At 68.0% G+C, this 24162-nt stretch overlaps 4 protein-coding genes across 6 annotated transcripts; 1 reads left to right on the top strand and 3 right to left on the bottom strand.

Moving 5' to 3' along the window:
• Nucleotides 1–18: 18 nt before the first annotated feature.
• LOC309685155 (trafficking protein particle complex subunit 14-like) lies at nucleotides 19–4944 on the bottom strand. The gene is made up of 11 exons (XM_082500965.1): nucleotides 4501–4944; nucleotides 4164–4259; nucleotides 3579–3711; nucleotides 3398–3484; nucleotides 3022–3142; nucleotides 2684–2831; nucleotides 2224–2306; nucleotides 1787–1950; nucleotides 1416–1570; nucleotides 1135–1328; nucleotides 19–727 (listed from the first exon to the last, which is right to left on the bottom strand). Exons 1-11 carry the CDS (start codon nucleotides 4900–4902, stop codon nucleotides 574–576), a joined length of 1737 nt encoding a protein of 578 aa, XP_082357091.1. The 5' UTR covers nucleotides 4903–4944; the 3' UTR covers nucleotides 19–573.
• A 948-nt stretch (nucleotides 4945–5892) lies between these two features.
• Nucleotides 5893–9309, bottom strand: LOC309685142 (galactose-3-O-sulfotransferase 4-like). Its single transcript, XM_082500948.1, has 4 exons — nucleotides 9030–9309; nucleotides 7923–8068; nucleotides 7374–7641; nucleotides 5893–6932 (listed from the first exon to the last, which is right to left on the bottom strand). Exons 2-4 carry the CDS (start codon nucleotides 8030–8032, stop codon nucleotides 6117–6119), a joined length of 1194 nt encoding a protein of 397 aa, XP_082357074.1. The 5' UTR covers nucleotides 8033–8068; nucleotides 9030–9309; the 3' UTR covers nucleotides 5893–6116.
• A 1165-nt stretch (nucleotides 9310–10474) lies between these two features.
• Nucleotides 10475–19961, top strand: STAG3 (STAG3 cohesin complex component; the record flags this gene model as incomplete). The annotated part of the gene is made up of 33 exons (XM_082500954.1): nucleotides 10475–10623; nucleotides 10703–10796; nucleotides 10882–10998; nucleotides 11333–11429; nucleotides 11539–11615; nucleotides 11693–11897; nucleotides 11992–12143; nucleotides 12222–12295; nucleotides 12444–12567; nucleotides 12642–12740; nucleotides 12810–12889; nucleotides 13068–13175; nucleotides 14115–14202; nucleotides 14283–14394; nucleotides 14934–15037; nucleotides 15109–15198; nucleotides 15274–15363; nucleotides 15727–15927; nucleotides 16276–16358; nucleotides 16688–16775; nucleotides 16870–16950; nucleotides 17036–17128; nucleotides 17219–17399; nucleotides 17480–17607; nucleotides 17690–17791; nucleotides 18090–18235; nucleotides 18313–18441; nucleotides 18568–18737; nucleotides 19094–19229; nucleotides 19344–19382; nucleotides 19480–19567; nucleotides 19663–19725; nucleotides 19842–19961. 33 exons carry the CDS (start codon nucleotides 10475–10477, stop codon nucleotides 19848–19850), a joined length of 3597 nt encoding a protein of 1198 aa, XP_082357080.1. The 3' UTR covers nucleotides 19851–19961.
• LOC309685147 (AP-4 complex subunit mu-1-like) lies at nucleotides 19855–24067 on the bottom strand. 3 transcript variants are annotated; one of them, XM_082500955.1, is made up of 16 exons: nucleotides 23937–24067; nucleotides 23605–23669; nucleotides 23403–23497; nucleotides 23212–23318; nucleotides 23020–23116; nucleotides 22565–22675; nucleotides 22386–22466; nucleotides 22247–22309; nucleotides 22041–22107; nucleotides 21866–21919; nucleotides 21602–21708; nucleotides 21422–21513; nucleotides 21267–21311; nucleotides 21132–21182; nucleotides 20904–21021; nucleotides 19855–20215 (listed from the first exon to the last, which is right to left on the bottom strand). In XM_082500955.1, the coding sequence occupies exons 2-16, from the start codon at nucleotides 23660–23662 to the stop codon at nucleotides 20027–20029; spliced, it is 1335 nt and encodes a 444-aa protein (XP_082357081.1). In that variant the 5' UTR covers nucleotides 23663–23669; nucleotides 23937–24067; the 3' UTR covers nucleotides 19855–20026. The 3 variants fall into 3 exon arrangements, with proteins under 3 accessions (XP_082357081.1, XP_082357082.1, XP_082357083.1); XM_082500956.1 differs by having other exon boundaries at nucleotides 23605–23629; nucleotides 23937–23969; XM_082500957.1 differs by having other exon boundaries at nucleotides 19859–20051.
• Nucleotides 24068–24162: the final 95 nt, after the last annotated feature.

Genomic DNA, 24162 nt, shown 5'->3' with positions numbered 1-24162 from the left:
GACAGACACATCCCCGTGTCCAGGCCAGTGCTTTATTGGCACACGCAGATGGTCGGCAACAAATAAATAACAGGGAGCAGAGGTGCCACCCACATCTGGAGGCATGGAAATGTCCCCCGTCCCCAGCGGGGTACAGGGGTTGGCAGTGGGCTCAGTGCCCTGGGGACAGGTCCCAGTGTACCCCTGTGGCTCCAGGACAGGTCCTGGTCCCTTGTTCCCCCCCCCCCACCGTAAGCAGCCAAATTCAAGGCAACACAGGAAGCTGAAGGGGTGTAAACAGAGCTGGGGCCAGCCACAGGACGTCCCGCCCCTGCTTCCCCTGTGCCACCCCCAAAGCATTGTCACCCCCAGGCTGGGGACAGAGCCCTGTCCCCATTGGCCCCCCCGCGGCACATTCCAGTCCAGTCCCAGTGAAGCAGCAGGTTCATCCCCTGGGGATGCAGGGACACAGCCGCCTCCCCAACCCCTGTGTCCCATTCCACCCCCACCCCACAACCCAAGCTTTTCCCCTTCCAGCGCAGTCTCCAGGACGCAGCAGGATTCATCCATCCCTGTTGTCCCCAGGGTCCCCCATTACTTGACGGGCTCCACAACCAGCACCTTGCACTCTCGCTTGGCAATCTTGTCCAGGGACAGCACCGTCTTCTCAGGGGGCAGGTAGAGGGGACGCCCCACGGGAGACCCCACTGGTGGGGTGATGGCACGTCGCTCCATCACACTGCCTGACCTGGGGCATGGAGAGGCAAAGGGGAGCTGCCCTGTGTCCCTTTCCCACGTCCCCATGGGGATGGCTGGCTGTCCCCTCCCTGTGTTCCTGTGTTGTCCCCCTGGAGCTGTCTCCTGTCCCATGTCCGTCCCCCCCGGCCCCGGTCTCTTCACTGTCCCAGGTGTCCCCATCACCCCAGCTGCCCCCCCCAACCACATCCACCCTTGTCCTGGGTGTCCTCCCCTTCCCAGCTGTGCCCCAGCCCTGTCCCCTAACATGATGTAACCCTTCTGCGTGACCCACCCACCCCCCTCAACAAGCCCTGCTCTGATCCCACCGTCCTGCCCCTCTCGCTCCACGTGTCCCTTCCAACTCCTCCGTCCCACGTGTCCCTCTCTCCCAGGTCCCCCCTGTTCCCCGCCCTGTACCTCATGAGGTGGCTGCGGGATGGCTGCTGGTGGGAGAAGGACTGGGACCGGCCCAGCCCAGCCTGGTGCCGCTCCACCAGGTCCCGCACGGCCGGGCTGCTGGGGCTGCTCTTGCGTGACACGGGCCGAGCCTCAGGCGGTGGGTTGGCCACACTGGCCGTGAACTGCAGCTTCAGCTTCATGTGCTGGGACAGCTGAGGACAGACAAGGACACACAACGATGCTGGGCATCAGCGACACTCCGGGGTGGCCCCGGGGACCCCACCAACGGGTGGCCTCACCTCGAAGAGGCCAGCCCGCAGTGCCTGGAAGGCCACGCGAATTGTGAGGGCGCTGCCCTTGCGCGAGTATCCGAGGTTGTTGAGTGGCGTGTGGCAGACAATGGCGTCCAGCGCTGCCTGCGTGGCCCGGCGTTCCTCCCCAGACAGCTTCTTCCCTGCAGGGACCATCGGCGTGGCGGGGATGGGGACGGGACTGCCGGCCCCTGCCCGGCCACCTCCAGCACCTCCTGGCTACGACTGTCCCATCCCATCCTCCTCTTCCCTCATCCTCATCTGTCCCCTCTTAGCTGCACCCAGAGGCACCCCCAGCTCCTCTGATCCCCTCTCCACCCTCTCGGTCCCCTGCTGGGTCCCGTCCCCTCTGTCCCCACCGGCCGTGGCGGTCTCAGGTGTCCAGACGAGGCGTACGGCCAGGAAGTCCTGGAGGTCGTTGAGCAGCGTGTAGGTGACAGTGAAGCGCTGCCTGGCCCGCACCGGGGACTCACAGGCAGCCGTCATCACGAAGCGTGGCCGCTCCAGACGGATGCTCGGCAACCTGGGGATGGCAGGAGGGGTTGTAGTGACATGAGGACGGCCACCGGGAGCCCGGGGGACATGGCATTAGAAAGGTGGGACAGACCCACAGAGCCCTGAGAATGTGGGGGACAGGGACATGGGAAACAGCCATGTGGCAGCCCCAGGACACGAGGTTAATGGCACGAGCAGGGGCAGGGATATCTCTGGGTCCCCTTACTTGGGGTAGGAGGACCTGGGGGTCCCTCCCCACTTGAGGACAGGGCACATCAAGGACCCTCAAGGCGGCTCTCACCGGTAATGCGTGTAGATGCTGCTGGTGAAGGGCAGTTTTGGCGTTGACCACTGGATCACGGCCACCAGTGGGACCTCCAAGCCCTGGGTGGGAGGGAAAACGGGTCAGAGATGCCACTGTCACCACTACTTCTAGCAAGGACAGTCCCCAACATCCCCACATCCCCCTCAGCTCCATGGCAAGGACAAACACCCTGGGGCCCAACAAGGATGGTCCCCCACAGCAAGGACGGTGGCCCCACATCCTGGCCAGGGTGGTCTCTGCTGCCCTCAGGGCAGGACAAGGACCCCCGGAGAAGGACAGCATCCCCCAGGCCACCAACTGGGACGGTGGCCCCTGATCCTGGCCCAGACAACATCTCCTGACTAGGACAGTCCCTGCCTAGCGTGTAGCCCAGTGTCCCCCCGATGCCTGGCACCGCCCCAGCCCCGAGGGTCCCCCCCCCCCGGTGTCCCCTCACCTCCTTGGCGTCCTCGGGGGGCCTCTCGGGTGCCTGGAGCTGGAAGAGGAAGTTGTGCTCCTCAAGGGCGCTGAGGGCACAGGGACAAGCCGAGCCGGCTCCCGCCACGCGGCAGAAGGCGCCCATAGGCACCTCGCCCGAGTGGTGGCTGCGGGACAAGGCATGGGGACAGATCAGTGACAGTGGCAGTGCCCCCCAGGGTGGGACAAGGGACATGGCACGGCCCCATCCTAAGGATGGTCCCCCATTGGGGGCAGGGGGAGGGCGGGGGTGTGGGAGATGGCATGGCCGTGCCCCCCCAACCCCAGGGACAGTGCCCCGACTGTCCCAGCACTTACCAGACATCATCGACCAGCAGCACGGAGCCGTCAGGCATGACAGGCAAGTAACTGGCGTTGAAGTTGGGCAGGATCTGCACGTCCCAGAGCGAGATCTCCTCCTGGGACCAGCCATTGAGCACTGGGGGACCGGGACATCAGGGGACAGTCGTGGGCCCCAACCAGCCCATGTCTCATCCTCCCCTGCCCCACATCCTCCACTCTGTCACGGCCGCCCCACAGATGCCACCCCTGTCCCCGCCACCCTGGGATGCCTGTCCCCACAACAGTCACCTCTGAGACCCCCGTCCCCATGACAGTCACCTCTGAGATCCCTGTCCCCGTGACAGTCACCTCTGAGACCCCTGTCCCCGTGCCACCATGCTGTGCCCCTCACCTTTGAGCACAGTGAGGTACTTCCCGGACACAGTGAGCTGGCGGCATCGCACCACAGGCGGGGGCAGCACTGTCAGCAGGGTGCTCACTGCAGAGAGACAGCACTCAGGGGACACAGGACATGGGGACACAGGACACCATGGGGACGTGGGGAGGGAGAGGGGATGCAGGGATGCTCCTACCCTGCGCCTTGAAGGCCCCCTGCTCCTGGCGGAAGACGTGCGCAGGCGCCCGGGTCTGCAGCAGGCTTAGGTACCCACCACCCTCCTGCAGCTCAGGCGGCTCCGTGTCCCTTTTCCACACTGTCACCACTATCTGGGGACAGCAGGAGACACCAGGTCACAGCTGGCCCCGGTCCAGCCCCGAGCTCCCACTCTTTCTTCACAGCTCTTCCCGTCCCCCCACACCTGTCCCAAGTGGATTTCGTGGACCCGGAGAGGGGGGAGCAGAGCTGGCTCCTGCTCCCCACCCCGTGCCACGATGCTGTCCTCAAAGTCCCCACATTGTGACCAAGGCCCCAGATTCCACCTTGCCCTCGATGGACCCAGAAAGGGGCACCAGGGGTAGATCTCTGTGCCAGTTCTGTGGTCCCACACTGTCCCCAAGACCCTGCCCCTGGTAGCTGCATATCGTCCCCAAGGTCCCCTCCTGCTCTTGGGGTCTCCATGCTGTCCCCAAAATCCCTACATTGTCTCTGAGGTCCTCTCCCATCCTTGAGGTCCTCACGCTGTCCCCAAGGTCCCCTTCCGTCCCCTCCTCGGCCTCACCTTGGCTTTGACGGTGCCAGGCGGCAGCTTGTCGAGGGAGATGGTCAGTGGGAAGATGACCTCGTCCGTGGACACGATGGGGTCCTCCACCGGTATCTGGGGACACAGAGAGCCTCAGCACCATGGTGGCCCTTGGCCCCATCCCCCTTTCACATCCCCCGTGCCCTTCCCTGTCCCATATCTTCGTCCCCCCATCCCCCTCTGTCCCCACAGCCCTCCCTTGCTTCCCCCATCCCCTCGTCCCCCCCAAATCCTCCTGTCCCACACACACACACACACACACACCCCTTTGTCCCCATATCCCCCCCCAAACCCCCACCAAGTCCCCGTCACCCACCCCGGCAGCGGGGCGCCCTGGGGAGCCCTGGCTGTGCGTCAGCAGAGCCCGGCAGTCCCGGAAGACGGTGGGCTCTGGCGATGCCCCGTTCCCGGTGGTGTCCCCGGTGCCGTCCACGTCCCCGTCCCCATCCCGGTCCCCGCCGGTCTCTGTGCCACCGGGGCTGACGCTGGCAAGGGCGGCCAACGAGGCAGCCAGCTCGGCCCAGGGCGGCCGGCCCGGCCCGCTGCCGCCGCCGCCGGGGCGGCAGCGGAGCACCAGAAGGAACCGTACGGTCTCGCCCAGGTAGAGGTGGTTACGGCGGGGAAGCGCCCGGTACCGACCCGGTTCCCCCGACAGCAGCTCCCGGGCCACGAACGGCACCGCCGGGAAGTACATGAAGTAATCGCACTGCGACTCCATGGGCACCGGCACCGGGGGAGGGGAGTGCCTAAGGACCGGGGGAACCGGGGAAGGGGCCCTGCGGGATCCTGGGGAGAGAGGGGGCGGGTGCCGGGGCCTGGCCGTACCGGCGGGGAGGAAGGGCGGGCGGAAGGGTCCCCGGGGGCGATGCCGGGGCACCAGGGGGACCCGGGAAGGGGGGGGAGGGGGAACCGGGATGGACGTGCCCGGAGGGTCTCCCGGGGGCGGGAGGTCCCGGGAGCGGGAGCGTGGCCGGGCCGGGGGGAGGGGTGGGGCTGTGGGCTCCCGGGAGCGGGGCCGGGCCGGGTCCGGCACCGCGCGGCGCTACCGGAATCACCGGGCGCGACGGGGAGAGGCGTGCGCAGGGCGCGGGGCCGAGCTCCGAGCGCTGGGGCCGAGTCGAACAGCCGAGTGCATCGATGCCGCTCCTCGCGATCCCCGCCCCGCCCCGCCCCGCCCCTGCGGGCGGGACATCCCCGCCGAGTAACTGGCAGCAGCAACACCCAACCAGCAGCCCGATTCCAGTCTTTATTGCCATAGTTACCACAAAGCGAGCCTGGATGAAGGCGGGGCCTGCGACAGCCCCGCCCCCAGGGCGTGGAAGGCCTTCGTGTGCACACGGGCGGGGCCTGGTCCCAGTGGGGCGGGGCCTGGTCCCCAGCAGGGCAGGGGCCCATTGCCCAGCCCCAGTAAACTGAGGCACGGAGTTGTACTGGGGGTGGGGGGGGCAACCTGATCCACAGCAGGGTAGGCGGCCATTACGCAGTCCTGATAAACTAAGGCACGGAGCTGTACCATGGGGAAGGGCAGGAGGCTTATCCCCTTGGGGTGGGTGGCCATTACCCAGTCCAGGTAAACTGAGGCACAGAGCAGTACCATGGGGGGGAAGCTGATGCCCTCAGGGTGTGGGCCCATTACCTGGCCCAGGTAAACTGAGTCACGGAGCTGTACCATGGGGGGGGGGGGCTGATCCCCTCAGGATGTGGGTCCATTACCCGGCCCAGGTAAACTGAGGCATGGAGCTGTACCATGGGGGGACCCTGATCCCTATTAGACTGCAGCGGGGGGATAGCATGGCCCACAGCAGGTAAACTGAGGCACAAAGTGGTTCCATGGGGGAACACCGATTCCCGTCAGGGTTGGGGGGGGGGGCCATCACCTGGCCCAGACAAACCGAGGCACAGCTGCTGTTGGGCTCCTGTCTGCCACCCCTGCTACCCGCCAGGGGGGACAGAGGCATTACCCCCCCCGAACTGCCGCCGGTCGAGGATGTCCTTGTACTGCAGCTCGGGGGTGGCCAGGCGGGCGCAGTGCTCCCGTTCGGCAGGGGGTAGCCCGGCCTGTAGGGCGTACCCCAGGATCTGCGTCCGGCCGGGGGGCTGGAAGGGCCGGAGGCGGCTGTCGGCGATGGCACGGGCAGGCAGGGGTCCTCCACCCCGCAGGCAGCGCCGGGCCAAGGCGTCACGGTGCTGGCGCAGGCGGGCCACCTCCCGGCGCAGGCGGGCGGCCCCGAAGGCCTCAGCCCGGCGCCAGAAGGAGTGGTTGAGGTGGGCATAGAGGGCCCAGTCAAGGCTGTTCCAAGCCCGCAGGCGGGCGGCCTGGGCGGGCGAGACACGGGGACCCTCGCCGGTTGGGCGGCCGTTGTGGGCAAAGGCGGCCATGGCCTCCTCGGGCCAGCACAAGGCCTCCCGCAGAAGCACCAGCGACTCGTCGAAGTGCTCGGCCAGCAGCACCAAGGCAAAGACCCGCTCCAGCCCCGCCAGCGCTGCTGCCACCTCCTTCCCGTCCCCACTGGCCGCCGCCACCGGCGGCAGCCCGAAGTCAAACCACTGCAGGTTGCGGGCGTAATGGTTGCCCCGAGCCCCGGGCTCATAGAAGCGGCCCGGGGACGCCAAGAAGGCAGCCAGCGATGGGGCTCGCCGGAAAGCCGGGGCCACGGACCGGTAGTAGGCGAAGGCCGACTCGCCCAGCGTGGCTGGGTCGCGCACGATGGAGAAGTAGAAGCTGTCGTTGGGCATCACCTTCTGCACCTGGGGGGAGATGATGGCGGCTCAGCACCCCCCCACATCGTCCCCCCCAACTCCCCGGGGTGTCCCCCCACATCCCGCCCCGGCATCCTGTTGCCCCCCCCCCCCCCCCCCCCCGACATGATGGCCACCATCTCCTCCAGACCTCTCGTGCGTGTGTGTCCCCCAAGCTCCACCAGACATAGCTTCTCACCCCAAATCTCCCCCTGACGTCCTCCATCTCCCCCAGGTGCCCCAAACCCCAGACCTGACCGCCCCAACTTCATCCCACGTGCCCCATCCCCGCCATCCCCTGTCCCCACCATCCCACATCCCCCAACCCCCCCATCCCTTATCCCCCCCGTCCACCCAAGACCCCCCAACCCAGCCCTACTCCCCCACGTCCCCCCGTCTCGCCATGTCCCTGCCATCCCCTGTGTCCCCCCCCGTCTCTGCCCCCCGTACCTCGGTGAGGTTGAAGCGCATGTGGTGGCAGATGATGTCGAAGGGAGGCCCCCCCGGGCGGTAGCCCTTGACCCGCTCGGCCCGGAAAGTTCCGGGGTATCCGAACTGGTAGCGGTGGGGCAGGGCGAAGCGCAGCCCCCGCGTCTCCCCGAAGCGGTGCAGCAGGTTCACCACGCTGCTGCCCCCTGTCTTGTGGGTCTTCAGGAAAACCAGGTGGGTGCGGGGCTGGCAGGACAGCGGTGGGTGGCCTGCAGGGGCCGTGAGGGCCCTGGTGACATCGAGGGGTCAGGGGCCCCTGTCCTGCCCGGCCCCAGTCATCCAAGGGGACAAGGGACCCCCAGGGGGTTGGGGACCCCCATCCCATCCATCTGGGGGACAGCTGAGGGTTTGGGGACCCCTGTCCTGCCTGTCCCTGGCTGTCCAAGGGGACAAGGGACCCATCCCTGGGATCCCCATCCCATCTGTCTGGGGGACACCTGGGGGGTGAGGGACACAGGGGATGTCCCCAGGGGATTTTGGGGGTGTGTTGAGCTGAAGGGGGGGTCTCACCTGCGCTGGAAGGGCCCCCCCAGGAGCTGCAGCGTGAAGCCGATGGTGACGCAGACCCCCAGGGCAGCCCCCAGTGTCTGGAGGCGGCAGCAGGCGGGTGGCAGTTTCATCCTCCGGCGGCTCAGAGGACCCCAGCGTCAACCTCCCTGCGGGACACGGGGTGGGGGGCTGTCACATTGGGGTCCCCGTGCTCCCCCCAAAGCCAGCTGCATCCTGCTGGAGCCACGTCGCAGTGCTGGGGGGGGTGGGGGGGTGGTCTGCAGGGGTGTTGGGGTCCCGCCAGCCCGGCCCCACCTGGGGGCAGTGGGGGCTGTTACGGGAAGGGGACAGGGATGGGGACAGGCCACTGCCACCCACATCCCTCCCTCCCTGTCCCCCAGGACACCCCCACCCCACCATGTACTACGCCAGGATCCCCCCTAACTCCCAACTCTCCCCATCCCTCTGCCCCCCCCCCCCCCCCCCCCCATCCCCCTTGTCCCTTCTAGGATCCCCCTGTCCCTGAGCTGCCACGTCCCTCCCCCGTCCCGTCCCTCCCCTGGACGCTCCTGTCCCCATGTCCCCATCCCAACATCCCTCCTGTCCTTCCATCCCCCGCTTTGCTGCGGGTCCCTTGTGGCCCCAAACGCTGTGTCGTCCCCCCTCTGCCCCCCCAGGTTGCCCCCCAGACCTGTATCTCCCCTGTCTCCCCTCCTTGTCGCCCGGGTCCTCCCTGACCCCCCCTCCCCGTCCCCAGTGTCACCTAAGCCCTGAGTCCCTGTGTCGTTCCCCCCCGCACCCTTACAGCCCCCCTCCCCGTGTCCCCCACAGCCACGTGCCCCCCGAGTGCCGTCTCCATCCCCTCCGTGGCCTCCCCTCGTCCCACTGTCCCCCAGACCCCGCGACTTCCCACACGCTGACCGCCCCTCCGGGGGCTCCCCCGTAAAGTTCTGTGCCCCCCAACGTGCCCCGTGTCCCCTCCGTGTCCCTCGTCCCTCGCGTGTGCCCACCCACCCCAGCCCCCCGGCTCCCTCCCCGTCCGGCGGTGTCCCCCGACCCTCCGTGCCCCACGCTGTGTCCCCCCCCCCGGTCCCGGTGTCGCCCCCCCCCCCCCCCCCCCCCCCTCACCGCAGACGCGGGGCCGCTCGCTCAGCCCCGCCGCGCTCCGGGAGGGGGTCAGGGGCTCGGCACGGGGCGGGGGGTTCCGGCCGCCCCGGTGTCCCGGGAGGGGGTGTCCGGCTGCGCCGGTCCCGCTGTTGGGGCGAGCCGATGCCCGGGGTGGGGGGTGGTCTCGTACGCCGGGCCGGTGTCCCGGGGGAGGGGGGTTGGCGGTTTCCCGGCGGCTCCCGGAGTCCCGGGGAGGGGGGGGGGGTGTCCCGGGAGAGGCCCGGTGTCCCGGCGGCTCCCGGTGTCCCGGCCGTTCTCTCGTTCTCCGCGAAGTTTTCTCCTTTGTCTCCCGCTGTCCCGCCCCGCCCCGCCGGGACGGCCCCCGGTACCGTGGACGGCCCCCGCGCCCCCGCCCGGAGGCGGCTGGAGGAACCAGCACCGGGAGTGGCACCGGGATGGGCCAGCCACCCACCCCCCTCCGGCCCCATAGCGGGACAGAGTCCCGGGGACACCGGGGACCTCTCCCTGAGCACGGCGCGGGGAGCTGGGGGAGACTGGGGGAAACTATGTGTACCCCCAGGCACTATGGGGCTATAGGGGGCTACGAGGGACCCCCAGGCCATAGGGGGCTATGGGAGATCCCCAGTCTACAGGGCACCATGGGGACCCCCAGGCTATAGGGGGCTATGGGGGACCCACAGGCCATAGGGGGCTATGGGGGACCCCCAGGATCTAGGAGACACCAAGTCCAAGCAGGACCAGATGGGGCTGCAGCATTAAGTGGCCATAGGGCCTATAGGGGATCCCCAAAATACAGGGACCTATAGGCTGTCATAGGGGAGCCTGGGCTCTATGGGACCCCAGTGCCCCGCAAGGCTGTAGGGGGGTCCCCAGGACATAGGAAGGTCCCTGGGTATGCGGCGTTATAGAGACCCCCCGGCTACAGGGGGCTAAAGGGACCCCCGGCCCACCCCGCCCACGTGGGCGATGGGGCCGCCCGAGGCCACGCCCCCCGGGCACGTGCCAGCGGGAGGCGGGGCCACCCGCTCTGCCCGCGCCTGCGCAGTGCGTGCTCCGCCGGGGCGGCCTGCCCCGCACGTGCTGGGCCTGACATCGCTGTCATCGAGGTGGTCGTGGTCATTCGGGCAGCGCGAGGCGAGGCAGGACGGGGATGGGGGACACGTGACCTCGGGGGGGGGGGGGGGGCATCAGAAGGGCCTCACCCCCCCACCACTGTGATTTGGGGGGGTCTCACCCCCCCCCCAGTGCACCCCAGGGGGCGTTGAGGCCTTCCCCTGGGACGGGCCTGGGGACATCGTCCCCTCTGCGGTGGCCCCGGGCAGGGGGTGTCCCCGTGGGTACGTGGCCCCCCCCTCCCCGACCCTGGGGTGTCAGGGTGGATGGGGGACCCCCCAAGCCCACCGTGCCCCCCTCCTCCCCGTCCCCCAGGGCATCCTGCCGTCACCATGTCCCCTCCTCGGCGCTCCCCTCGCGTCCCGGGTGCCTCCTCCAGCTCCGGCTCCTCCGTGGGACTGGGCACCGGCTCCAGCCCTGCACCGGGGGCGGCTGATGAGCAGAGCACCCCCCCGCCATCGCCACCAGCCTCCAACAGCCTGTGAGTGGGGGGGGCTGGGGAGGTGAGGCCCCCCACCAGCCGCCACCAGCTGTGACTCACCGCCCTGCTGTCCCCACAGGGACCTCAGCAGCGATGACTCTGGCAGCGACTTCGAGGACACGCTGCGGCCGCGCAGCAAGCGGGGACCCCACCGGCTGCGGAGCCACGGCCCCGTATGTCCTCTTCACTCCCACCCCCTTCATCCGTGTCCCCCATCCTGGGGTGGCTCCGAACCTCTGCCATGTCCCCTCCCGCCAGGTCTCGAAGCGTCCCCGGAGGAGGGAACCCAGCGGGGATGGGAGCAGCCCGGCCCGGAGCAACCCGGAGCAAAACACCCTCTTTGAGGCTGTCAGGTCGGCCAAGATCGCCGTAGAGGTAAGTCCCCCTCCTGCAGTGTCCCTGGGGGGGCAGCCAGCTCGCAGGGGGGTGGGGGGCACACGCCTCTGGAGTGGGGGACTCATCAGATGGTTTGGGTGGGAAGGAACCTTAAAGACCATCCAGTCCGACCCCCCTGCCGAGGGCAGGGACACTTCCCACTAGACCAGGTTCCTCAAAGCCCCATGCAACATGGCCTTGAACACCTCCAGGGATGGGGCAGCCACAACCCAGCACCAATTCTCGAGCTTGTCCGGGTCCCTCTGGGTGGCATCCCATCCCTTGGGTGTCCTCAGCTGGCTGCTGTGTGATGGCGGCTGTCCTGTGCCCGCAGACAGTGGTGGACGAGTGGCTGGAGACCTACAAGCAGGACCAGGAGATGGGGTTCCTGGAGCTCGCCAACTTTATCATCTGCTCCTGCGGCTGCAGAGGTGGGGATTCCCCACTGGGTGTTCTGTCCCTTCTGTGCTGCTGGTGGGGTCTTCTCCCCCCCTCCAAGCCTGGGGACCCCCGTCTCACCAGTGCCCCCTCCCTCAGCAGGCGTGGTGACCCTGGAGATGTTCAGGAACCTGCAGAACTCGGAGATCATCCGGCAGCTGACGGAAAAGTTCGAGGAGGTGCTGGCTGGGCTTGGGGAGGAGGGGGGCGGCAGCGGGGCAGGCAGGGGCCCCAGCTCACCCCACCTCCCCTGCAGGATTCGGCCGAGTACCCGCTCTCGCTGAGCACCCAGCCCTGGCGCCGCTTCCGAGCTGGCTTCTGCGAGCTGGTGGCAGCGGTGGTGCGGCAGTGCCAGTACACCATTGTCTATGATGGGTTCCTGATGGACACCCTCATCTCCCTCCTCACCGGCCTCTCCGACTCCCAGGTGCGGGCTTTCCGCCACACCAGCACCCTGGCAGGTAGGCAGCTCCCCGGCAGGTAGGCAGCTCCCTGGGGGGGCTCCCAGTGGTCTCCCCCGGGGGGGGTCCCCGCTCCCACCGCCCTGCTTTCCAGCCATGAAGCTGATGACAGCGCTGGTGAATGTGGCGCTGGGTGTGAGCCTGCACCAGGAGAACAACCAGCGGCAGTATGAGGCCGAGCGGAGCAAGGAGCCCGGCCGCCGAGCCACCAACAAGCTGGAGGCGCTGCTGGAGAAGCGCCGGGAAGTGAGTGGTGGCGGCAGTGGCGGGATGGCAGTGGCGGCAGGGACCGAGCCCCGTCTGAGCCCCGCTGTGTCCCCCCAGCTCCGGGAGCAGCAGGAGGAGATTGAGAACATGATGAATGCCATCTTCAAGGGCGTCTTCGTGCACCGCTACAGGTCAGGGCCAGCTCAGCGGTTCTTCAGGTTGTTCATGCCTGGGGAAAAGGGGCACAGAGCATGGCTTGGCGGGGCCGGGAGCGTGGGGATGGGGACATAGTACCGCTGGGGACGGTGGTGTGAGCCCTGGCGGTGCCGCATACGGCAGAGATGTGGTGCCCGAGATCAGGGCCATCTGCATGGAGGAGCTGGGGATGTGGATGAGGAGCTACACGGCCTCTTTCCTCACTGACGGCTACCTCAAGTACATTGGCTGGACCCTGCACGACAAGGTGGGCCAGGGATGGAGGACAGGGGCCACAGGGCTGGGCCAGGGGGGTCCCGCTGACGGTCCCTGTCCCCACAGCAAGGGGAGGTGCGGCTGCGGTGCGTGAAGGTGCTGCAAGGGCTGTATTGCCGCCGGGACACGGCCACCCATATGGAGCTCTTCACCAGCCGCTTCAAGGTGAGCAAGGGGCCCGCGGGGGTCCCTCAGGTCCCCGCAGGGTGTCACCGACTGCATCCCCCTCGCCAGACCCGCATGGTGTCCATGGTCCTCGACAAGGAGCCCGAGGTGGCCGTGGAGGTGGTGAAGCTGCTGACGCTGATGCTGGAGTGAGGACAGGGACGGGGGGGATGTGGGGGCGGAGGCTCCTCACGTGAGAGTGGGGACAGATGATGGAGGGCAGTGGGGGGACGGGGTCCTGCCGTGAATGCAGGGCCCTGGGGACACAGCCTCGTGGCGAGAAGAGGGATGGGAGGAGTGGGAACCCTCACTGTTCCTCACGCGCAGGAACATGGAGGAGGCACTGACAGAGGAGGACTGCCAGAGTGTCTACCCCATGGTCTACGTATCCAGCCGGCCGCTGGCTGCTGCTGCCGGGGTTTTCCTCTATCGCAGGTGAGCGAGGGCCGGTGCCCGGCACGGCCGGTCCCACTCCAGCAGCCAGTCCCCAGCCCACCCCTTCCCGGCAGCAGAGCTGCCATCACCCGGCCGCAACCCCCATAAAAAGCCAAATATTTTCTGCCTGCCAAACCCTGACTCAGGCTCAATTTCCTCCCTGCTCCGCCATGGGGAGCATCTGGCAGGAGCATCTGGCAGGCAGCCGGCAGACGGGGCTGCCTTCGTCTCAGGCTCTTTAGCGCCGTCCTTAATGGGAGCAGGGTCTGGGCTTGCTGCAGGGCAAGCACGAGTCCAGCACATGCTGTGTCAGCTGCTCAGAGCTGTGACCGCCCGTCTGGCTCGCACGCTCGTACTCTTGCACCGGCCTCGGTGCAGAGCGGGCGCCGTGTTTATCTCAGCGCAGGCCTTGGCGGCTCTTGGCAGCGGTGGTGTTTGTGCTTGTCCCGTCCCCGTCCCCCGCACATCTGGGGCGGCGGCAGCTGTGTGTGGCGTCAGAGCGGGTCCTCCCTGTCCCTCGGGGATTGGGTGCCGCCCCAGGGCAGGGGCCGGGGGTGTCTCTGTCCCTTGGGGTTCTGGCCCCGGAGGAGGGGGTAAGTGGGACCCCCATGTCCCTGTCCTTTGGGGCGCTGTCCCCTGTATGTCCTGCTCAGGTACTTGTGACCCCTGTGTCTGTGTCCCCCATGGGTCTGGCCCCAGAGCAAGGGGAATGTGGGACCCCCAGCTCTGTCCCTTGGGTTTTTGGTCCCTGCATGTCCCCCAGCTCTGTCCCCAGAGGAGGGGGTACGTGGGACCCCCGTGTCCCTGTCCCTTGGGGCGCTGTCCCCTGTACATCCTGCTCAGGTACTTGGGACCCTTGTGTCCCCCTGGGGCTCTGCCCACCTCGTGCCCAGCGTGGGCACACGGGACCCCCCTGTGACCTTGTGTGCCTGTCCCCAGGCTGCTGGACCCCCAGCGAGAGCTGTCTTGCGATGGGGACAACAGGACCTTCTTCCGGCTGCTTCTGGCCTTCTTCATCGAGAGCGAGGTGAGAGCGGCCGCAGGGGGGCCCTGGAGGGCTGGGGGGGACCCGGCATGCCATGACAGTCCTCTGTTCCCCGTCCCCAGCTCCACGAGCACGCTGTCTACTTGGTGGACAGCCTGTGGGACTGCGCTGGGCCCCGGCTGAGGGACTGGGAGACCATCAGCGCTTTGCTGCTGGAGGAGTCGCCCACTGAGGGTATGGCACTACTGGGAGATGCTGGAACGTGCTGGGACATCGCAGAGGAGTCACTGAGAAACACTGGGATATGCTGAGGTGTCACTGGGAGACACTGGGACATTGCTGGGACCAAGTAGGCTACATTGGGACACCCCTGAGGTGTACTGGGACGCACTGGGAGATGCTGGGATGCAGTAGGATGTATTGAGAGATCACAGGGAGACACTGAGGCACTGCTACAATGCGTGGGGACGTACTGGGACATCACTGGGAGACACTGGAGTTGCTATGGAACGTCTCTGGGAGATTTTGGGACGTTGCTGGGGGATGCTGGGATGTGACGGGGAGGCACTGGGGCATCACTGGAACACGTGGGGATGTGCTGGGACGCCACTGTGTTGTGCTGCGCCATTGCTGGGGCACTGGTGGGCGGTCGGGGGATGTACTGGGTTTTGCTGAGATGCACTGGGATCCCCGGGGATGCCCTGGGACCCCTGTGGCACAGCAGAGGGGGTGCCAGGCTGCCCCCCAGCCCCTCTGTTCCCCTCCCCCAGCAGGCCTGGTGGACCAGCAGGAGAAGGCACTGGTGGAGATCCTGGCAGCCAGCGTGGTCCGGGCAGCCGAGGGGCAGCCCCCGGTGGGCCGCGGGCCGGCCAAGAAGGTAACAGAGGGCCTGAGAAGGGGACGGGGTTCCCCCCGGGGTCGCCCTGACCCTGCCACCTCTGCCCCCAGCCCTCAGCCCGGGAGCGCAAGGCGCAGGTGGAGGAGAGGACGCGGCTCACCCACTGCCTCATCCCAGCCCTGCCCCAGCTGCTGGCCAAGGTGAGGGGGATGGGGCCGCCGGCAGGGCACTGGGGGCTCAGTGCGGACACCCGCCCCCCATTTCTCCCCCCGCAGTTCTCAGCCGACGCCGAGAAGGCAGCTCCGCTCCTGGAGGTGCTGCGCTGCTTCGACCTCAGCATCTACCGCACCGGGCGGCTGGAGAAGGTGCTGCCCTCTTGTCATCCCCCCCACCCCTCCCTGGCAAGGATTCAACCCCCAGGGCTGGGGCAGAGCTGCTCTGTCCCGGGAAACGGGGCTACGGGGGATGGGATGCCGAGGAGTGTCCCCTTTGGGATGCTCTGTGTCCGTGTCCCTGTCCCCGTCGTGATGCTGCCCACCCTCTGCCCCCCATCATGGGGCTGTCCTCATCCTCCCCCAGGGGGTCCGCACGTCCCTGCGGGGAGGCTGCAAGTCCCCTGGTCCCCACGGGAAGCCCCATAACCCTCATTCCCCGGGGTGGCGGCATGTCCCGGTCCCTCCCACGGTTCCCCCCCACAGTCCCCCCCTGCCACCTTTTTCTCCCCACAGCACCTGGAGCTGGTGCTGGGGCAGCTGCAGGAGGTGGTGGAGAAGCACACAGGGCAGGCGGTGCTGGAGGCGGCGTCCCGCGCGCTCCACGTGCTCTGCGACCCCGAGCTGGCCCTGCATGGCCGCGGCGACCTGGTGCGCAGCCGCCTCGCTGACCAGCTAGCCGACAAGTTCCACCAGGAGGTCACTGAGCTGCTGCAGGTAGAGGGGATGGGAGAGAGACCCAGGGCTGGGGACCACCGGGAACAGGAGCTGAACATCAGGACGTGGACCTGGGATGAAGCTCAGGTCACCCCAGGGCAGGGACTCAGACTCCAGGATGGGAACCCAGAGCCAGGACAGGGCTAGGGACAGGAGAGGGACAGGGACCTGTAGGGACAGCAGTGGCCTGGGCAGGGATGGGGTATCGGTGGGGAAGAGCTGGTCTGGGAGGCGATGGAGTGTGGGGGACAGCAAGGGACCGCAGGGAGCAGGGTGTCCCCAGCCTGGTGTGAGTCCCCAGCCCCACGTGGGGTGTCCCCAACCCCACGTGGGGTGTCCCCAACCCTGGGCCCTGCCCAGGCCTCGTCCCTGGACGAGGAGGAGGTGTACAGCATGGCAGCTACGCTGAAGAGGATCTCCGTCCTGTTCAAGTGAGTGAGAAGCCGTGGGGCCACACCACTCCTCTGCCCGCATCCCCAGGGGTGTCCCGGTGTCCTTGTCCTGCTCCCCTGGCACCTGGTCCCATGGCACCTGTTCCTCTGCCCTGTTTGTCCCTGGCACTCTGTTTCCTGCCCCATGTTCTCCCCATGTCCCTGTCCCCCAGTGTCCTGTTCCTGGCCCCATGTGCTGTCCCTGTCCCTGTCCCTGTCCCTGTCCCCAGTGTCCGGTCCCCTGCCCCCTGTGCTGTCCCTGTCCCCTGGTGTCCTGTCCCCTGCCCCACATCTACCCTCGCCCTGCTGACGCCGCTCTGTCCCCACAGCGCCCACAACCTGACGCCCTGGCAGCTCTTTGAGCCCTGTGCCCAGCTCCTGCAGCATGCTGTGGACACGGGCGAGGTGCCCCCACAGGTACCGCCCTGGGGACACAGCGGGGACACAGTGCGGACATGACGGGGCTCCTCAGCACCGCCACCATCCTTTGCCTGCATCCGCCTCCCCTCAGGTCCTTGTCCCTGCCATCAGCTGCCTCCACTTCCACATCCTCTGGGAGCTCTCGCGCCTGCCCGGCACTGATGTCCCCCAGGTGAGTAGGTGGCATGGGGACGGGCCGCCAGGACAACTCGGGGCAGCCCCCATGTCCCTAAAGGCCACCGCGTCCCCCTGCCCAGGAGCAGCTGCAGAGCCTGAAGACCAGAGTCACCTCCTTCTGCTCGCTGTGCCAGAGCTGCCTGTCCGACATGGACACCGGTGTCCGCCAGCAGGTACGCAGGGGCCAGGGGGACATTGGGGAACCTGGGGGATGCAGGGGATGGGGGACAGACCTGGCGCTGAGCCTGTTCTCGTGTCCTCAGGCCTTCATGGTGCTCAGCGACCTGCTGCTGGTGTTGGGGCCCCAGCTGCCGCGGGACGGACGGGATGCCCTGGCCCCACTGGTGCTGCTGCCCGACGCCGGGCTGCAGTCCCAGTTGGCTGCCTTCCTCATGGACCACGTCTTCCACCACTCCAGCAGCCATGAGGAGCTCTCGGCCATGGGTATGTCCCCTCCGCGCATCCCAGAGGTGTCCCCCCTGCGATGCCTGTCCCCCCGTCACTGGCCCCTTCTGTCTCCGCAGAGGACACCGAAAACCGCATTGAGGAGTTGCACCAGCGCCGGGTGCTCTTAGCCGGCTTCTGCAAACTCATCATCTACGACGTGCTGGAGCTCAGTGCTGCCTCCGATGTCTTCAAGCACTACGCCAAGGTGGGGGGGGAAGGCGCCGGAGGGCTGTCCCACTGGCCCTGCAGCGGCTTGGGGACATTGGGCCCTGTCGCTTCCTCCCCAGTTTTACAGCGACTACGGGGACATCATCAAAGAGACGCTGAACTGCACCCGGCAGATCGACCGGCAGGAGTGGGCTCGCACCCTGCTGCTCAGCTTGCAGCAGGTATGGCGCCGGCTGTGGGGGAGGTTCTGGGGGGGGCTCTAGAGGGTCCCTGGGGTTGTCCAGGAGGCTCTGAGGGTCTTTTGGGAATCCGGGAGGGTCTCCAGGGGGCTTCGGCACGCTCTAGGGAGGTCTGGGAGGCTCCGGGAGATGTGGATGGGGCTTGGGGAGGTGTTTCTAGAGAGGTCCAGCAGTCCGGGAGGCTATTTGGGGAGGGCAGGGAGACTAGGGGGGTGGAGGGCATCCAGGTGGGTCTGGGGGTCTCCAAGGGGTCCCGCACTGACCCTCTGTCCCTGCTCAGCTGATGACGGAGCTGCTGCTGCAGCAGGGCCCCGAAATTCGGGCATCCGAGGCTTTCTTGGAGATCCGGGACCTGGCGCGGCGTTTCTCCCTCTTCTTCAGCCTCCACCAGCTCCGCAACCGCCCGGTGCTGCTCAGCATGCACAAGTGCGAGGGGTTTGGGGGGAGCCAGGAGGGGCTGGACCAGGGCTCAGCCTCCCCCCTCACCCCTCTGTGCGGACCAGGGAGGGGATACAGTTCGCCTTCCAGGAGCCCCCGGGCCTCGGGCCGGGGCTGCCGCCCCTCAACTTGCCCTTCCTGGAGGTGTTGAGTGAGTTCTCTCCGCGGCTGCTGCGCCCTGACAAGGCCCTGCTGTGAGTCGGGGGGGGGGCTGCCAGGGTCCCCGGGGCCATATGGAGTCCCCAGTGGGGTCCTCAAAGTCCTCGTGGGGTCCCAGGGGCCCCCATGTCACCCACCGTGTCCCCCCTCCCGTCCAACAGCCTGGCCTTCCTGGAGAAGACAGCACCGCGGGATGCGCCCTGGCCGTCCCTGGTCACCTACCGCAACTCACTGCAGCCGCAGGAGGAGGGGGCCTCGGTGAGCAGCCGCAGCACAGCCCCCCGCCTGCACCCCCCCCCCGCCTCCACTGCCAAGAGACCCCGCATGGACGGTGAGGGGGGGACCAAGCCCCGGGGGACCCCCGGGATGGGCTGTGCAGGGCTGGGGGGGGGGGGGGTGTCCTGCTCTTTCCCTCGCCAGAGGTGGGGGGGCACCCTGGCCGGAGGCTGGGACCAGTTTGGAGCCCCCCCAGTACAGAGGGAGGGTCGCTGTGGGGTGGGGGGGCTCAGAGGTAGTGAAGTGAGGGGGGGTCACATCGGTGCCATCACCTCTGCCGGAGCTGGAACGTCCTCAGGAGGGGACAAGGATGCGGACAGGGTGTGGGGTTGGGGACACAGCTCGGGTATGGGGATGGCGGGTGGTGGTTGGGGTGGGGGGGGTGTCCCTGTGCTCAGCCCCCTCCCGCAGCCCCCCCGGAGCCCCCAGACTCCAGCCCATGGCCGAGCAGCCGTTTGCCCAGTCCAGCCTTGACCTCCACCGTGCTACGGGGTGGCCCCTGGCCACCGGCGCAGGACCCCGGCACCGACCCCGGCCTCCTGCAGAGGTGAGTGGTTGGGCTGGGGGGGAGCGATACCCCACCCCCCCACCCCAAATCGGGTGCCCCCTACCCAGGGACCCCCCCTGATTCCCCCTAATTCCCTGTCCCCTCCTCCCGCAGCAGCTCCCTGTCCCGCTGGCGCAGCAGGATGACAAACCGGTGAGCGAGGGCTGGGGGGACACATGGCGTGGGGTACACACGGGGGGAACCGGGGGGGGCGTCCTCCATCCATCTCCCTCCCTCTGTTCTCCCCCAGGCTCAGCCTGATGGTGGAGGAGGAAGAGGAGGAGGAAGAGGTGTTGATCGAAGAGGAGAGCAGCGAGGAGAGCCCAGAGCAGGACAGGGTGAGACCACCCGCCCCACCCCGAGGGGTCCCCCCCAGCACCCTGCAGCACCCTGGGGTGCCCCCACCCAGCCCCAACCTGTCCGTCCCCCCCAGACCCTGGTGGCCCCCCAGGACCGCCTCCGGGACCTCTTCGACTCCACCATCCTGGGCATCAAGGTGAGCTGGGGGGGGGGGACACAGGGGGGTCCCCAGGGAAAGCAAGAGCCCTTCAAAGGAGAACCCTCCCCCCTTTGGGGGGTGTCTCACAGGACACACACACACACCCCCCACAGGACATCTGAGCGAGGGACCCCGGTGTCGCCGAGCAGTTTGTTGCCTGTTTATTGTTGTTCTGAGCCCAAATCTGGTGTCGTGACATATGGTGGCAGTTAATAAATATTTGGTTGACGGTCGGTGTCGGGGTGCGGGTCCCTGCTGTCGGGGGTCGGTGGGTGTCCAGGGGGAGGGTTGTCCCTGCTCAGAGGCGCAGCACGTAGGAGTCACTGTGGGTGAGGTAGCGCACCCAGCGCTGGGGGGGTCCCGCCGGCCCCCGCAGCCGCAGGAAGCGGATGCGCAGCCCCGAACACGTGTGCGTGGGCAGCTCGAAGGCCAAATTGGCCGGACCCAACTCCAGCAGTGACGCGCGGCTCAGCCCCGGCACCTCCAGCTGCAGTGGGGGGGGACACACGGCACGGTGATATCAGGGACAGCACGGGACACCCGCTCCCTGCCTGGCCACGGGCCCCACAGCTGTGCCCCCCCACCCCCAGAGGGGACGTGGGTCCCTGCCTGTGTCCCCCACGCACATACACGAGGAGGATGTGGGTCCCTGCCTGTCCCCCTGCCCAGAGGGGACAGGGGCCCCTGCTTGTCCCCCCTCCTTGAAGGGGACATAGGTCCCTGCCTGTTCCCCCCCCTTGAAAGGGACACGGGTCCCTGCCTGTCCCCCCCCCCAGAGGGGACAGGGGTCCCTGTATGTCCCCCTCCCGAAGGGGACACGGGCCCCCCCTGCCTGTCCCCCGCCTTGAAAGGGACGTGGGTCCCTGTCTATCCCCCCCAGAGGGGATGCGGGTCCCTGTCTGTGTGTGTGTCCCCTGCCACAATGGGGATGTGGGTCCCTGCCTGTGTCCCCCAAAGGAGACACAGGTCCCTGCCTGTCGTCCCCCCACCCTGAAGAGGATGCAAGCCCCTGCCTGTCGCCCCCCTTGAAGGAGACATGAGTCCCTGCCCGTCCCCAGGCCCCATGGTCCCCCCCCCAAGAGGGCCAGGTGTCCCCAAGGTTGGGGGGGACATGACAGGTCCCTGCCCATCCTCCAGCCCCTTGTCGCCCCCCCCAGCCCCCCCCCAGCCCTCACCTTGAAGAGCGCGGAGAGCTGTGACCCCCCCTGGCAGCGCGGGATGTCCCAGCGCAGGGACTTGGTGCCGGGCTGCAGCTCTGCCGTCTGCTCGGGGCTGCTCAGCTCCTGCGACAGGCTTGGGGGGGGGGACACGGGGCGGGGGACAGATGCAGGGAGGGTGTGAGGGGGTGACAAGGCAGGGGAGAGCCCCCAGACACCCCCCCCCCCCCCAATAGCGGCACCCACCTGCTCACCCCCTTGGGCACGGGCAGCTGCAGGCGGATGTTGAGGGCTTGGCTGGAATTTGGGGGGGGGACGTGTCAGGGGATGGGCTCTGCCCTGGTGTCCCCCCCCTGTGGCGCCCCCCCCTCTGTCACCCACCTCTTGGGGGGAAGGTCACAGCGGAGCTTCAGGTACAGCCGGAGCCTGCAGGGAAACGGGGACGGTCAGAATTGGGGGGGACCCCTCCCAGGGATGGTCAGAACGGGGGTGACCTTCCCCCGAGATGATCAAATTGGGGGCGTCCCCCCCCTCACCTCCCAGTGGGGTCCTGGTCCACGGTGGGGAAGAGGCGGAAGGGCAGAGGCGAAGGGATGTCATCAGCCAACTGGTACTGCATCAGCGTGAGCTGGGGGGGGGGAAAGGGGGCTCAGGGGGGCTGCTGCGGACCCCCCCCATCCCCGTCCCCATCCCCAGTGTCCCTCAGTGTTCCTCACCTCCCCCTGGCTGGGGGTCACCTTCAGGACCCTCCCGCTCTCCAACTCGTCCAGTTTGACTGCACTGTGGAAGGCGCATTCGTCCACCCGCACGGCTGTGCCATAGCCTGGGGGGGGCAGAGAAGGGGCTGGTGGGGTGCTGGGGGTTTTTGGGGGGTGCTGGGGGTTATGGGGGATGCTGGGGGCTTTAAGGGGATGCTGGGGGTTTTTGGAGGCTGCTGGGCGTTTGGGGGGGGCAGAGGTGGGTTTTTGGGGGGTGCTCACCCCGCAGCTCTGACTTGCCCACGCAGAACTCCTCCGTCAGCCCAATGCGCATCTCTGGGGGGGCGGACAGACAAGGACAGTACGGGGTCACCCCACGGTGGGGGGGGTGGGGGGGGGGTGGCACTGGCTGTCCATGAGCCCCCCTGCCCCGTATCCCATCCCCAGCCCCCCTTACCCCCACAGCTGGGCAGGTAGCACTTGAGGCGGATCTCCCCCTGGACGTCCACCTTCATGGGGGTCCCCTGGGGGGAATGGTGTTGGATGAGATTTTGGGGGTAACATGGAGGGGGGGGCCCGAGGAGGAGGGGGGGGCAGCCTGGGGGATGGTGGGAACATGGGGCAATGCTCTGGGGACACGCTGAGGGGGGTCCCCCCACTCACGTTGGCGGCGATGACAACCGTCAGCCTCTCCACCACGTCCAGGAAAACCTCGTTCCTGCCGCCCTGTGGGCAGAGAGCAGGGGTCAAGGCTGGGGGGGGGACAATGGGAGGACACGGGGACGCGGAGGGGGGGTCCTACCTGCTCCCCATGGGGCGGCAGGACGGGGCGGCTGGCGGCCGAGCTGGGGGCCACCCTGCTCTGCTGCGTCTCGGCGCCGAACTGCAACGACATGGGGAGGCAGGGACATGGGGTCTGGGGACAGCCGGGGGAGTTTGGGGACACCGTGGGTGTCGGGATGTCCCCCCCCACGTCCTCACCAGCCCGATGGAGCCCAGGTCGAGGAGGCTGAAAGGTTTGGTGGCCACTGGTTCCGTGTGCGTGAAGTTGCGCAGCACTTCGGGCGCCGTCGTCTGGATGTAGCCATAGTCCTGGGGGGGGGTGTGTCCCTTTCACCCCCCCGAGCTGTCCCCAACCCTGAGGGGGGGGACCCCACCACCCCAAGGGGTGGCCCCAGCCCCATAAGGTGGCTCCCAATGCTCCCCCCACGGGGTGTCTCCCGTTCCCTCCACGGAGTTCTCAACACACTGAGGCGTCCTTACCCCTCCCCGTGGGGTGTCCCCAGCACCCCCCGTGATGTCCCCAGCAACCCCCCAATGTCCCCAGCACCCGCTGATTTGTCCCCAACCCCCCCACGGATGTGTCCCCAGCTCCTTCCCAATGTCCCCAGCTCCCCCCCCCAACGTCCCCACGTCCCCCCCAACAATATCCCCACCACCATCTCATCCAGCAGCTCGTAGATGAGGGCGAAGTTGAGGCCAACGTTCTTCTCGCTGAGGGGCCCGCAGAAGTCCCGCAGCAGCGTCACCAGCCTGCAGCGGGACCCACGGCCGTCATCAGGGGTCCCCGTCACCCCCCCCAGCTGTCCTGTGTGTCCCCCCTGTTGTCCTGCGTGTCCCCCCCATACCTGTTGAGGAACTCCACCAGGGTGAAGGGCGAAGCGTCCGGTGTCGTGGTGGCCACGAAGTAGAGTCCCGCGTGCCGCACGTGGACAAAGTGCCATCCCTCGTGTGCCTGGGGGGGGACAGCAGAGGTGTCACCCCCATGGGAGCCCCACAGAGCCCCGCCCTGCCCCCCGTGTCCCAGATCCCCCCTTACCATGAAAACGGGGGCTTGGTCCCCCGGCAGAGAGGTGATCCGGCGGTAGAAGGTGTCGGCGAGGTCTGTGTTGGTGCCACAGGTCTCCCCGCGGACTTGCGGGGGGGTTAAGGAGAATGGGGGGACACATGGGGGGGGAGGGCCCTGGGGACCCCCCCCAAGTCAGGGGACCGCAGCGGGGGGTGGGGGGTGGGGAGGATACAGTCCTTGTGGATCAGCCGGTCGCCCTTGGAGGAGAGGATGAAGATCTGGGACAGCATCGCCAGGCTGGGGGGGACGCGGGGGGGTGGCGTGGGCCCGCCAGCGCTGTGCACCCCAAAGCCACCTGACCGAGACCCCCCGGGCCCTGCCCCAGAGCCCCCAGCACCCTGAGACCCCCAAAACCCCTGGTGCCACCCCCCAGCACCCTGAGACCACCACCACCACCCTGTGCCCCCCCCCCAGACCCTTGAACCGCCAGCACCCAGTGCCCCCCCTCCAGCACCCAGTGCCCCCCCGGCCCCTGACCCCGCACCCCAATATCCCCCCACTCACCCACAGAGCTCAGCACCCAGCCCTGGATCCTTGGGCCGCCCCTCCGGGACCCCCCGCGGCAGCCCCACGGCCGCGGCCCCTTTAAGAAGGGGCGTGTCCCCCCTTTCCGCGTCCCCCCGAACCTGCGTCCCTCCGGGCGGACAGCGGTCACGTGGCACCGCCGAAAAGGAGGGCGTGGCCCGGGCCGGGCCGCTGCCATTGGCCGGCGGTGCGACAGCGTGGCCTG

This window comes from Vanellus vanellus, assembly GCF_965231255.1.
Source record: "Vanellus vanellus genome assembly, contig: HAP1_SCAFFOLD_730, whole genome shotgun sequence".
NCBI classification, from domain to species: domain Eukaryota; kingdom Metazoa; phylum Chordata; class Aves; order Charadriiformes; family Charadriidae; genus Vanellus; species Vanellus vanellus.
The sequence above is the reverse complement of the archived record's forward strand: the minus strand, read 5'-3'. Positions and strand labels throughout refer to the sequence as shown.

Coding starts and splice junctions, on each gene's coding strand:
- LOC309685147 (XM_082500955.1), bottom strand. CDS start 23,662: ATGCTGTCCCAGATCTTCATCCTCTCCTCCAAGGGCGACCGGCTGATC. Junction 21,022..21,131: donor GTGCCCAAGGGGGTGAGCAG/GTGGGTGCCGCT, acceptor CCCCCCCCCAAG/CCTGTCGCAGGAGCTGAGCA. Junction 20,216..20,903: donor AGCTCTCCGCGCTCTTCAAG/GTGAGGGCTGGG, acceptor CCCCCACTGCAG/CTGGAGGTGCCGGGGCTGAG.
- LOC309685142 (XM_082500948.1), bottom strand. CDS start 8,032: ATGAAACTGCCACCCGCCTGCTGCCGCCTCCAGACACTGGGGGCTGCC. Junction 7,642..7,922: donor GGGGGGCCCTTCCAGCGCAG/GTGAGACCCCCC, acceptor CGATGTCACCAG/GGCCCTCACGGCCCCTGCAG. Junction 6,933..7,373: donor TGCGCTTCAACCTCACCGAG/GTACGGGGGGCA, acceptor ATCTCCCCCCAG/GTGCAGAAGGTGATGCCCAA.
- LOC309685155 (XM_082500965.1), bottom strand. CDS start 4,902: ATGGAGTCGCAGTGCGATTACTTCATGTACTTCCCGGCGGTGCCGTTC. Junction 4,260..4,500: donor CAGGGCGCCCCGCTGCCGGG/GTGGGTGACGGG, acceptor CTGTGTCCCCAG/ATACCGGTGGAGGACCCCAT. Junction 1,951..2,223: donor AGCATCTACACGCATTACCG/GTGAGAGCCGCC, acceptor TGCCATCCCCAG/GTTGCCGAGCATCCGTCTGG.